This window comes from Saimiri boliviensis, chromosome 2 (genome assembly GCF_048565385.1).
Source record: "Saimiri boliviensis isolate mSaiBol1 chromosome 2, mSaiBol1.pri, whole genome shotgun sequence".
NCBI lineage: Eukaryota > Metazoa > Chordata > Mammalia > Primates > Cebidae > Saimiri > Saimiri boliviensis.
Window position 1 is genome coordinate 198,460,516 of NC_133450.1, and position 14,241 is coordinate 198,474,756.

Below are 14,241 nucleotides of genomic sequence, written 5' to 3' on the forward strand. Positions count from 1 at the left end.
GGGGTAGGGATCTAGGGGAGATCAGGGAATAGTAAAGGGACAGTAGTTGGTTATAAAATAAGACTAAGCTATTGAATCATAAACTTGGTGAACAAAACTGTTCATTCTTGAACTTGTTATTGTGTTATGATTCAAAGGAAAAGCTGTGATGATAGCAACCTAATGGAAATTGAGCCATAAAGTTTTCTTGGGATAGCTTAAAAAACAAATATGAAAAAGAGTCAGACTTGGCTACTAAGGCCATTTCCATCTTTAGTTGAAGTTTGTAGAGAATCTGTTCTTTTTTTTAGGTTTACAAAATTATTCATAATATCTCTGAATAACTGGTAAGTTACTGCTCTTAAATTGCATTCCTCTGTAACCTGCCCCTGTTTTTGCTTTTCCTCTTGACCTCAAAGCAAATCTATAGCATTTCTTAGAATAAAATACTTTATCTAAAACTTTGACCTCAGTCTGGACTTTTAATATTTCCTTGAGGTATATTTCCTGTTCTCATTTTTTTGGCTTTAATGCTACATTGACTTTGTCTGCCCCATTGATCCTACCATTTTGCTTAAACCTTTTGAATAAAGCAAATCTCCAAATGGGATATTCCAAATGGTTGTTGGTTAATTCTTGTTTGGGACTCATGAGATTTACTGCCCCATAAGAGGGGCAGTATTTTTACAAAATTGTGGTTAGGTTTTTAAACTAACACATGAAACCCTATTTTAACCCAAAACGTGACTGAACTATTCAACTTTTCCAAAGTCAAATAGTAGAACACATCAGAAACCAGTAAAATCAGCCATGGTTTATCTTTAGTCCTAATCCTGAGGGAAAAATAAGTAGATTTGAATCTCAGATTTGATATTAATAAATATTCTGAAGAAAAATCTTTGGTACATTTAAAAGCTTAGAAATAGGATCTGTTTATTTGTTTGAAGGTAAACTAACAATCTTTTCAAGTTACACATAGGAACAACAGAATAAGAAAGATTGTATTAGGTAGAATTCATATGTGAGCAATAAAGACAGAGCACATCACTATAACAACTGTCATCTTTTGAATTTCTTTGGAATTTTCTTTTGAATTCTAGGAACTTGCATTAGTAGTTCCTATGCTATCCAGTCTTAGAAACTATAAATTAGCATTTATAGTAGTATGCATTACTTGTGTAGTTTGATGAATGAAGTACTAAGATTGTGCTAAACTGAATGTACCTGTAACTTCATTTACAAATTGCAGCTTAAATAGTTAACTACCACCAAGAATTTTAGTCTTCATTACAGAGGATGTTGTCTGTAGATATATTATTTTGATATTTTGATTTAAATTGAAGATATTTTCCTATCTTAATTGTGAAGAGTGCTTAAGTTAATTTGGCTTTAGTTATTTATAATTATTTTCTTTTTTGTTTTAAATGATGAGTATATCTTTACCTGTATGCAGTTAAGCTGTTTTTGATAAATCATGGAAAGAGGTACAAAGTATTAGGATAATTAAAATTTGTTATTTATATTTATATATATAACAAATATAACAAGTTTTATATGTATAAAACTTGTCTTATCGTGCTACAATAGCTCACTGAACTATTTTTGCTGTATTATTGCTATTAAAATTATTTGTAAGTTCATTGTAACAATATATATTTAAGATTCTGATGGCAATAGGAAATTTCGTTTTAATGATTTAGTGTGTTTTTTTTCCCCCTAGAGTCAGATTAGTCAATGTAATAATGCCCTGGAGAACTCTGAAGAACTACTAGAATTTGCAACAAGGTCGTTAGATATAAAGGAACCTGAAGAATTTTCAAAGGTATGCCAAAACTGCATTAATACACTTAACAAGGAAAATTGTATTTTTAAAAAGGCATTTTTGTTTTTCTTTAGTTTTGGATTTCTTTACTCATTTCTGATACTAATAAAGGTTTGAGGTTTCTTGATAAGTAAAATGCTAGCTGTTTATTGATTCCAAAGCAAACACTTAGAACTATGTGTCTTTGGGGTCATCAACAAACATGTTTAAAAAGTGTGTTTGTGTTCCTTCTATGAACTGACTGGGAAAGCCTCCTTAACTTTATGCACATGAGCACTGTGACTGTGTAACTTCTTACTGCAGATAAATGCCCCTCTACTTAATTTAAGTAAGTGAATGTTTTATTAAAACATGAAATGTATATCCTTACTTAAGGGATGCGCTTAGTATAAAAATGTAAAGAGTAGAGCAAGAAGCCTACTAATGTTTTAACTTAGATCCTGGTGTTTAAGTGATTGTAAATTCTGAATTCAATGCTGCTTTTAAGTAGGGTCATTTTAAATGATTATCATTTTGTTAAATGAAAATTCAGAAATGGAGAATATATTTTAAAATGATGTGAAAAAAGTGGGAAATTAAGCTATATAATTAGCAAAATATTACTGTGTAGTTATCAAGATAAGATTTGATGTTGATGTTATTTACTTCACCTTTGTGAAGTGTATAGTGAGCTGTATTGGTGTTAGAAAGGTAGCTTTATAATTGATTTATGCCTAGTGATTGTTTTCATTTTATGATTTTCTGTAAACTTGAAGGTAGAAAAAACTTTCTGGAGAAGGTAACATTTACCACCTTACATCTTTGAATATTAAAATTGAACTTTAACATTGATTTCTTCTTCTAAACAAATGAATCAAAACAAAAGTTCTTTTGCTGTAAGTCAGTATATGAATTAATTCTTTACATTTGGAGGTGAGTTGTAATGAAGCTTACTTATGCACATAGTTGGACTTATTATATAAAGGGATTATAAGAGAAATGTACCATACTTAAAAGTACTTTAAAAGTATGATATGTTGGCCAGGTGAGGTGTGGTGGCTCGTGCCTGTAATCCCAGCGCTATGGGAAACCAAGGTGGGTGGATTGCTTCAGCACAGACGTTTGAGACCAGACTGGGCAACATGGCGAGACCTTGTCTGTACAAAATATACAAAAAAATTAGCTGGGCATGGTGGTATGCACCTGTATTCCCAGCTACTTGGAGGCTGAGCTGGGAGGATTGCCTGAGCCTAGGAAGTCTGTTTCCTGTTTGTCAACAAATTCTCCTTTTAGTGGAACAGGGCATTTGTTAATGACAGGCATAGTCATAGCAGCAAGAATTACCAACTGACAGCCTGAGAGTGAGGAAGAAGACAAGAAAACTATAAAATATGGACACTAATACTCAAAAATGCCTTGAATCCAGTTGATTTAAGAAGGGACGGATACTTGGAAAAACTGATAAAAGTTTATTTCTCCCACGTTTCTCTTTTTATTGACATTTTCGGAGTTCTTCTGTCTTCTTTCTCCCAAGTGCTACCCTTTTCTCTTTCACTGTCCTTTGTTCTTTCCAGCTTTGTTTCTGTTATAATTTGTCCTGACAGATTATAAATTAGAAAGGTTCTGATAAAATAAGTCACATTGTGGTTTAATATGCTACTTTGCTTATTCTTACTATTTTGGTCTTGTCTTGCAGCAGTTTATAGTACTAGTTAGTAGCTTAAACCATTTGGAGATGTGGTGAAATGAATTACAACCATGGGTCGCTTAATGATGAGGATGTGTTCTAAGAAATGTATCTCGTTAGGCAGTTTCATCATTGTGGGAACGCTAGAGTGTAATGACACAAATCTAGATAGTATAGCCTACTACCTACCTTGGCTGTATGGTATAGTCTGTTGCTTCGGTGCTACAAACCTGTGTAGCATGTCACTGTACTGAATACTGTAGGCAACTGCAATATAGTGGCAAGTATTTGTGTATCTCAACATACAAAGGGTATAGTAAAAATACAGTATTATAATTTTATGGGACCACCATTGCATATGCAGTCCATTATTGACTGAAACATAGTTATGTGGCGATTACTGTATCTTTTAGTGTTTCCTAGCCAGAAATCTGGGTTTATCATTCTGGAAAAATGCTTGACTGAGAGCTGCTTGCAGTTATTTTCTTCATATATTCAAATACTATCCAGATAATGATTTGATTCCATGTCAGAAACTAAGTTAACTTTCCTAGCCAGCTATCAACTACAGGCCTGCCACAGACAGCTAGTTGCTGACTGAATAGGTAGAGATGACTTTGGAGATTGTCAGTCTAGCAGTATATTGTTAGATGTCTGGGAAAAGAAATTCCTTTAAAGTATACTGTTTGTGAATATCCTGTATTAAAGTGCTTAAATGAGATTAATATGAATGGCTTATGGAGACAAAAAGAATAGCATAGGCTAAAATAGAGGCAGTGTGTCTTTTCATACTTCATTATCTTCAAAAGTATTTTAAGTTCTAATATTTAAATTATCACATTGCAGTATCTCATATGAGAACTGAATGTGAAGCTGTGCTGTGTACTAGCCTTTTACTTTCTGAAAGTAAACAAATAAAACTAGCACAAATGCAAAAAGATTTTAGAACATACCTTCACTAATTTTTTTAACTGCTAGAAGTTTGGTTGTTAGTAAATTGATGCAGAAGGATCACCAGCAAATTGGATCCAGATCAATCATAGCTTTATTCCTGGACTTACCGATTGGCAACATCCCACCAAATGTGGGTTCTCTGCTACTAGCTGGCCTGAAGAACACTGCTTGGGTTCTTTACCAGAATTAATATTTCTATTCCCACCCTGACTTTAGGCTTGAATGCTCTCTATATAGAGAGCTGGGTCAGTGGGACAATTTCCAAGTCAGTATAAATAACTTGCTATCACAATCTTGCCACCCGTACTCCAGTTGTCAGACTAGAAGGGAGAAAATGGTTTCCTGCTCATGGGGGTCCCTAAAATAGAGGAGTAAAAAGTACAGAGTTAGGTGAAAGGGGAACAGTGTCTTCTGCATTTGATCACAGATGAAGAGGGAGAATGGGTTTAGTGTATTTCCCACATCTCACTTACAATGGATGATTCACCTGTAGAATATTGTCCAATGAGTGTTAGGCTCTGACCACTGGCAGGAGTAAGAGGGGAAGTAGGTAGAAGCTATCTTAGTACTTTCAAATGAGAAGAAATACTGCCAGAAACTCCCTCTGTAGGCTGAAGTGTAGAATATTAGGAGACAGTAGAGGAACTTCAACAAAAGCATGAATGTTTCAGTTTGAGGGCAATGTAAAAAAACAAATCTAAATATTTGTTAAGCATAGGTCAAACTGTAATTTTCACCTTAATTTCATTTCTGGGTGTTTCTGTCACAATCTCCTGTTGTACAAATGTGCCTAATCACAAAACAGTTGCCTGCAGTGCTGTATTTGAAAGTGTATTTTAAGTTATTTACTGTGGCTTTTGTGATAGATTCTTTCAAATGATCATGCTTTTTGAAAAATAGTTCCTTTTATAAACAGATAAATATATGTCTACCAGATGCAAAACTTCCAGTGTATGGAATCAGCTGGTGTGTAATCTGTTTTTTTTTTCCAAAGACGTATATTTTTTGCCTAAAAAAAAAAAATGTTTTGAGGCTATTTTTCCCTCTTCCTTTCTGTAAAAAGAGAAGTTATGATATTAAAGAAGAAAGATAGAAACAGTAAGATACTTTATCTTTAAAGTGCTTGATAAATTCACAGAAGAAAATAGATTTTATATTCACCCATTACAGATTAAGAACAAGAGAGATTGAGAAAAGATCTATTTAACTCATTTCTCTATAATTGGAAAAATATCTGGTTTAACATCTTTAAATTTAATTTGCAGTTATGAAGATTGGTTTGTGATTACTTCTACATTATACTTGTATTACAGTTTCTCTGCATTCATATCAGAGATGTTGCCTACCTTTCTCTCTCTCTCTCTTCCCTCATTCCCTCTCTCCATCTCTAAGTTAATTGTTTTTAAACTAAATCTTAGAATTCCATTTCTTTAATCAGTCATAGAAATGTGTCACCAGAGACCAAACTTCCTTAAATAGAATTGTAATGCTGAATTTTGTCAAACATCTGTTTAATTAGTACCAACTGATTCTGAGATTTACCACTGCTTTGTTGCCAAGACATTTATTTGAGCCTACATAATTCCACGTAGTGAGTTATGAAGAAGCTCCAGTGAATGTTCAGATTTATTTTTAGGTTATAGTACTGTGTATTATTGAAAAGCTTCCATGAAGCTTAGTCATATTGCTTTACTCAACATCACTCTTAAGATCTGCTACTGAAATCCTTTTTGCCAGGTTTGTAGTTGAAAAAATTCACCATTCCTGAAGTAGAAACTTAGAGAAATCAAGCTGTATAGTATTGTGTATCTTTTGGATATCTTTCTGTTTTGAGAGAAAAAAATTCTAGAAAAAAATTATTTTCCAATTTAAGAGATTTATTGAAATTGGGACCTTTCAGAGAAATATCTTCAGAATTTGAAACTCAGCCTTCTAATCATTGCTTAGAATAACTTCTTAAACCTCTCTTGCATTCATGCAATATATATGTAGTAAAATTTGAACCTAAGTGAAAGTGGAGCCATGAGAGTTTTCTGTTTTACCAGCTGGGTGTATTCTATATAAATGCATGGACAACAGTTTTTCCTAGATTACCTGGCTTTTCATTTATTCCTTTCCTGGTTTTTCACAAATGGCATGGTACGTGAAGTGATACCATGGAAACTTTGTATGCACGCATATGTGCACACACACACTAAAAAAATTTCACCTTATTAAATTCTTTAACACTTGACACAAAATTGAATCATCGTGGTCAATTTAAAAAACAGTAATGGTCTTTATATCATTGGGTTATGCGAGGGTGATTGATAATATTCCTCTAACTAAGTTCAAAACCAATTAGGAAATAAGATAAAACAAAACTGATAAGAGGCCAAATAATGATAAAAGGATATTGGGAAATATGGCTGTTATTGGGCAAGGTTCCTATAATAAATTCCTAGAATTAGACAAATTCGCCCAGCTATAATCAGCAAGGGCTACCTCAGGTGAAGGGCAGGGGAAGAATCTTTCAGTGAAAGCTATGGCCTGGGCACAGAGGGAAAGAACAGAATATATGTTCACTGTGGGCAAGCAAGCTGCCAGAAAAAGCAGAAGGTCCTGAGCTACTAATTTCTAGTTTCTCCTTTGAAACCCATTATCAGATAAGTCATACCATTTTTTTCTAGGAGAAATAAGGGAATGGAGAGGCAAAGCGTAATCCTAGTAGTACTTGTTTCATATCAGGTACAGAGAGGAGTCCTCTATTCCCCTTCCCTAACACTTACACTAAAATCTTTATTTTGTAATTCTAGCTTTAATGACAGTAATTTAAAAAATCAATATAATTAACGTTTTAAGAATTTTTCTATCTCTGGTACTAAAGTAGTTTCATGACTTAAGATACACACAGATGCCACAGAATTTTGCTTGTTTGCTGTAGAATGTAGGCCTTGGAAATGATTTTCAGAAACATTAAGGAACAAAATTCCATAGTAAAGAAATAGAATGAGGCCGGGCACGGTGGCTCACGCCTGTAATCCCAGCACTTTGGGAGGCCGAGGCGGGTGGATCACGAGGTCAAGATCGAGACCATCCTGGTCAACATGGTGAAACCCCGTCTCTACTAAAAATACAAAAAATTAGCTGGGCATGGTGGCGCATGCCTGTAATCCCAGCTACTCAGGAGGCTGACGCAGAATTACCTGAACTCAGGAGGCGGAGGTTGCGGTGAGCCGAGATTGCGCCATTGCACTCCAGCCTGGGTGACAAGAGCGAAACTCCGTCTCAAAAAAACAAAAAAAACAAAAAAAAAAAACGAGGAATAGAATGATTAGTATACAAGGTCTTAACTGATTAATAGTAGTGCTGAAACTGTATAACAGGCGTCCCCAAACTATGGCCCCCTGAGAGCATTTATCCGGCCCCCCAAGACCATTTATCCGGCCCCCCGCCGCACTTCAGGAAGGGGCATCTCTTTCATTGGTGGTCAGTGAGAGGAGCACAGTACGTGGCGGCCCTCCACCGGTCTGAGGGACAGTGAACTGGTCCCCTGTGTAGAAAGTTTGGGGACACCTGCTGTATAATATGCTCATCTCTTAAATCTCAGTTCTGTATTTTTGAGTAGAAAGGTTACTCAGACCAGAATATTTTAGGGCCGTTATAAAAATGACCAATAACAAATAGGAACAGTGTTAGAACTGAAGAGAGACCAGTTAGATATATTGCTACATTTATCTAATTAACATTCAAATAAATTTAATTATTATTAAGTCTTACTCTGTCCTGAGCATTTTGCTAGGCACTGGAAATGCAGTGTTGATCAAAACAGCCTGATCTATGTGTGATAAATTGTTAACTATACTGGTTACTGTGGGGAGAAAAGCTTTTGTTGGATATATTGTATGTAAATGTAAAAGGGACCAAAAAAATGCTTGTTTTTTATTATTTTGTATGACCATGCAACACCAAGTAAATAGCTGAGTTCCCTTTCTAAACTTTTGCTTGCATTAAAAAAAGACAAAAGACAGACCTTATGTATAGGTTTAAGTTGGTAGCATCTATGAAATCATCATGGAGAAAGACTCCATTGCTAGAAGTATTTCTCTGGTCTCTTTGTGTCTGGATTTCTGCCATTACAACTTTCTTTGGAGTGAAGGTTTGTAGAATTGCAGCCTACTTGTATTTGTTAGCAGGCAAGCTCTCAGAATTCCTTGCCCTATAGAGGCATATAGAGAAAACTTGAAACAACCATTATGAAGTAGTGAAAGAGATCTCTGAAGAAAAATTAGAGAGTAAATTTGACATGTACAAGAAAACCATGAAGGAAGTTGTCCCATGAAGGAGGTTGGTTGCTCTAGTTGACAAGTTATCAGACTGAATGAAAGTGGAGGTGTGTTTTGATAATCTTAAGGTAAGAAAAAAACATTTATAGTCACTGGGAATTTGAAGTGTTAAATTTTCCTCCAAAAAGGTGACCTATGTGGGATCTGGATTTTCTACTATAGTTGTAACATCACATGATGAAAGCTTATGTGAACTATACACATACATTTCCTATAGTTTACGTTTTGGTGAATATGAACTAATCTATTGCAGGGTTTATATCCTAACTTTTCTTGCATGTCACTGCCATTGAAACTTGCATGAAAAGCACTAACTGCCTTCTTTCTCTTCTCCCTGATTGGCTCCAAGGCTGCCAGACAGATCAAGGATAGGTATGGTATAAAACACATTTTTACTTAAGTATCAATATTGAAGTCAGAAATGAAATTCAGAAATAATTTTTTATTAGAATTGTGTTAGTTAAGATAAAAATACCCAATGACCAAGTACAAAATAAAATATCCTCTCTATATTTTCTTGGAATAACCATTGTATCAATAAGATTTTTTTAAAAGCATAGTTGTGGATAATTATGTGCTTCAGAAGAATTTCATTTCTGGTGTAATAATGTAGTTAGTTTTAGTTTTAGAACAGTTCTTAATTAGCTGTACTAATGGAGAGGGGACTATTTTGAATAACTCAAAAATGTATATTCCTGGAATGTGTTTTTTGTTGTTAAATTTAAATATAAGTGGGTCTTATTTTCTGTGAACTCACTGATTTTAAGTAGTCCTCAAGAGCTAAAGCTCTCCTACTTCATTGCCCTCCTGTTTAACACCTTTGTATTCTCATTCCATCCTGTTCCTGGTGCCATCTCTTTCTATTTCTAATGCCACTACTATCTAGTTAATAATCTATGGGAAGAGAAAATTATTAAAGGTTTTGGCTTAAAAGGTCTTTCTCATTGATAGAGCCAGGCTTGAGAAAAGGTATTTAGTACTTGTTGTAACAAACATAGAGTCCTAAAGGAGTTGCGGGCAACATTTGGATTGCATTAACACAGAAGGAACAGTTTGGATCTGCCTGTCTAGTCACTGAGCATTGTCTGTATTGAGATTGTAACAAGACTTCTTCTTCAGAGGATCTTGAGATTCTCTGAAAGGCGCAGCTCTATAAAGTACCATTCCAAATCCTAGGTTAAGTTATTCTTCATCAGATAATTCATAAAAATTTTCATTGTAGATTATGTGGAAAACAGTGCCTCTGTTGTTAATCTTGGCTGAAAATTTTAATTCTGGGTTTCTTTCTCTGTCTCTCTCTCTCTCTCTTTTTTTTTTTTTAAAGGCAGAGTCTTGCTCTAGTATCCAGGCTGGAGTGCAGTGGCACTCCAACCTGAAGCTTCTGCCTCCTGGGCTCTGCCTCAGCCTCCTGAGTAGGTGGCACTATAGGCATGTGCCACCATACTCAGCTAATTTTTGTATTTTTTGTAAAGACAGGGCCTTGGTGTGTTGCCCAGACTGGTCTGGAACACCTAAGCTCAAGCTGTCTGCCCAGCTTGGCCTCCCAAAGTGCTGGGATTATAGGCATAAGCCATTGCGCTCAGTCCTATATTAATTTTTATATATATTTTATATATTTTACATCAGACAGTAGCTAAAGGCATGGATCACTCCTTTCAATCCTGGATCTAGAAAGATGATTGTGAAAGTTTGAAGGTGAAAAATATTAGCTGTGTGAGGAGTGGATGATGAATAGGTCAGTTTTGTGGATAAGGTAGATTTGGGTTGTGTCAGGAATTTGCTATGAGTCATCCGTCTTCCTCCCTGGCTATATTGTATTTCCTGTTTAGCTACCTATAATACTACATCTTGCTCTAGTTCCTAATTTTCTGAATTAGAAGTTACTTCCTAATCACGACCTTACAAAATCTCTGCATTTTTCAAGATTCTATACGGCTCTTTGCATCACAGAATCTTGTGTGTATCCTTGAACTCTTTCTCTTTGCCCAGATTTGTTTGTCAGAATTTAATTTTATAACCAATTTCAAGGCTATATTCTTTACTGAAGCTTGTGTTTTTTTGCTTCTAGCTCTAAGCCAGCCTCTTGGCTTGATTTTATTGATATCCAGGTGATCTCAGGAATTAGGGTTCAGGCAAACTCCTTTGTTTTTTGTTTTTGTTTTTGTTTTTGTTTTTTTGCCTTGTTTAAAGCTTATAGCATTTTTGTGGCCCCCTGCAAAGTTTCTATTTCCTGCCCAAGGAACATTTCTGAGTCTCAACTTAGTTTTTTTTTTTCCCCCTGTCACCCAGGCTGGAGTGCAGTGGTGCAATATTGGCTTACTGCAGTCTCCGCCGGTTCTCCCGCCTCAGCCTCCCAAGTAGCTGGGATTACAGGCACCTACCACCACACCCAGCTAAGTGAGTGAGTGTGTGTGTGTGTGTGTGTGTGTGTGTGTGTGTGTGTATGTGTGTGTGTGTGTTTATCTAGAGACAGGGTTTCGCCATGTTGGGCAGGCTGGTCTCAAACCCCTGACTTCAAGTGATCCGCCCACCTTGGCCTCCCAAAGTGCTGGGATTACAGGTGTGAGCCACTGCACCCAGCCCTTCAACTTAATTTTTTAAATTTGATGTTTAGCTTTATAATAACGTTCAGGTTTCTCTGATGTAGTTTTTGGTATTCCTCAACAGTGAGCTTTTAGAATTCCATAACTGCCATTTAAAATATAAAAATAATTTAAACATGCAGTCATAATAAAATAGTTACTTTAGCTATTTTCACCAAGCAAAGAAAGGTTTTTTTTTTTTTTTTTTTTTTTGAGACGGAGTCTTGCTTAGTCACCCAGTCTGGAGTGCAGTGGCGTGATCACAGCTTACTGCAGCCTCAACCTCCTTGGCTTAAGGGCTCCTCCCACCTCTGCCACCCAAGGAGCTGGGACTGCAGGCACGTGCCACCATACCCAGTTAATTTATTTGTATCTTTTGTAGAGATGGGGTTTCGTCATGTTGTCCAGGCTGGTCTCAAACTCCTGGGCTCAAGCCGTCCTCCTGCCTCAGCCTTCTGAAGTGCTGGGGTTACAGATGCTAGCCACCTTGCCTGACCTAGGATTATCTTTTTATAAGGACAGAGATGGATTTTAAGGGAGATTGTGTAACACATCTGAGCAAGGAATTAAATATAAAAAATGAAAATATCTGAAAACTCATTATCTTTTGTATGGTAGAAGTTACGCAGAGGAATAGCAGAATTAGGAGAGAAAACTAAGGTTAGAAATAAGAGAATAGCACATCTCTACAACTTGATAGAATTGCTGGCGTGTACTTCTGGGCACTTAATAATACTGAAATATGATTAGTTGAGATATATTGCAGGAGTTATTGGTTCTTGAAAGACAGGGGTTGTGAAAGGCTCAACTTAGGTAGTTTGAGGAAATTGAAAGTGTTCATATGTTTTGTAGTTGTTTTCTTTTTGCAAAAATCAAGAGGAATGGATCCTTGAATTCACCTTGCACTAGTAGAAATGAACTAAGAAAATCAAGGGGAATTAAAACATACCTAGCCACGTGGATCCTGTAGTATAGAGGATTATCTAAAGAATTTTAGATGTTTAGTTTGGGCTTTGAGGCACATGTCTAAATATATGAAGTAAAAAATTAAAGTTCAATCTTCTGAAAGATTGTAGCATTGCTGCACATCTAAATTGGTTCATGGAAACTTTTAAGTTTTCATTCATTAGGAAATAAGGGTTGTTTGGTTTTTTTAAGCTCTGATAAGCCTTTCTAGTGTGTTTTTTTCTTTGATGTCGTGGTGATCAAGTCTTACAGGTTTGAGGTTTAAGATTCTCTAAAATACTTTTAAGATTTTTTTTCCTCAATATTTCTGAGTAAACATTTAAATATTTGATCAGGCTTTGAAGAAACCAAGTAGGTTCAAACCTATTCACTGATTCAGCGAGCATTTATTAAGTACCTACAGCTCTTTCAGATGTCCTCAAATCAAAGGATACTTGGGGCCGTAAAGAATAACATCTGAAGGACTTCGTATTTGTTCCTTTTTATTGAAATTGTATTATTTTAGAGCCAAACAGCTTAGTGTAATATGCATGAAATACTCAGCATTATACTTGGCATATAGTGCATTGAGTCAGTGTGAGTTCCCTTTTTTGTAAATTATATTTCAGTGTAGCACTTTCTTCTTAATAAACACATCAACTGTTTGTTTACTCATTGTTACTATTAAATGATTACTAGTTTTAAAATAAAGTAAAATAACTCAAGACAGAAACAGTTTGACAGTTTTTCATCCCAAAATAAGTGAATACAAGTTAGACATCTTTCATTTCATTGACCTCTTGGGTAGAATTGGCAGATACAATTGATTTGGCAGGTACAGTTGACAAGGCCAAGTATTCTCTTTGTCCACCAGCTCTGTTTCCTTCCTTTTCCAAATTGTGTACTAGGAGGACAGTGTTCACCTGTAGTACTTCTCATCATTTTTGAACCAAAGATAGTAAGGGGCTTACTCTGTGATACTTGTGGAAATTTATTGGAATAAGAAAAATTGAAATTTGAGATAAAATTAATAGAATAGGAGGATTTCTTTTAATCTCCAGTTTTAATGGACTGCAGTTTCTGTGTACTTTGGATAAAGTGGCTTCATTCTTTTTTGGTTTACCTAGTAAATGTTTATTGAATTCCTATTATTTCTATGGAATATAGTTTTTCACAGGGTTGTTTCTTATAGTATGTTTTCCTGTGTCTGATGTTGATTGATCAGAGTGACTCCTAGTATGGTATTCATTGATAGTGATTTCACTTATCCATGGCCTATGTTTAGCAACTACCAAACTATACAGTATTAGGTAAATCTGCCTCTACTCTTATTTGAGGGTACACGGAGTAGCTCTTAAGACTAGGGAGGATGTTTGAATCAGGGTGTGATTCAAATGAATTTAAGTTCATTATCTGGCATATGAAAAGGAGTAAGGCTGGCATCAGGAAGTCAGTAAGATTGAGTGTACAGAGGTTAAGGCGAATGTGGGGTCTGGTAAAGATCATTTTTATTGGATATGTTTCTTATGTTATTTGTATATGTGCAATTTAATAAAAGTTGACTGGAGGAAAGTTGCTAACCAATTGTCTTAAATATCTTTAAAAAGACATTTTGTAGTTTTTTTTTATCTAGTTAATTTTGAAAAGACTATAAGAGCAAATTTCTATTTCACTTTTACTTTTGTTATAGTCTCTGAAATTGTTAGTGATATAATTTGTGTCTTTTCATTTTAGAAATTACATATGATTTGATACTTCCTATTTTTTTATTTTAAAAAGTATGTTTGTGTTTACCATAGAGTCACAATGGCTTCAGCCTTTCGCCTTTCTTTGAAACCAAAGGTCAGTGACAACATGACTCATTTAATGGTGGATTTCTCACAGGAAAGACAAATGCTGCAAACTTTGAAGTTTTTGCCAGGTAAATACATGTATTACTTGTAAAGTTTTGTATAAAAACTTTTTTTA

The 14,241-nt window shown here is 35.2% G+C and overlaps 1 protein-coding gene across 6 annotated transcripts in view; it reads left to right on the forward strand.

Annotated features, from left to right (window-relative positions):
* FSD1L (fibronectin type III and SPRY domain containing 1 like) overlaps positions 1-14,241 on the forward strand; it is an 83,816-nt gene that overhangs the window by 24,857 nt on the left and 44,718 nt on the right. For all 6 annotated transcript variants that reach the window (XM_039475018.2, XM_039475019.2, XM_039475020.2 and 3 more), the window contains 3 exons: positions 1,700-1,801; positions 9,096-9,118; positions 14,073-14,194. In XM_039475018.2, the coding sequence (XP_039330952.1) occupies positions 1,700-1,801; positions 9,096-9,118; positions 14,073-14,194 (247 nt within the window). The remainder of the gene's footprint in view (positions 1-1,699; positions 1,802-9,095; positions 9,119-14,072; positions 14,195-14,241) is intronic.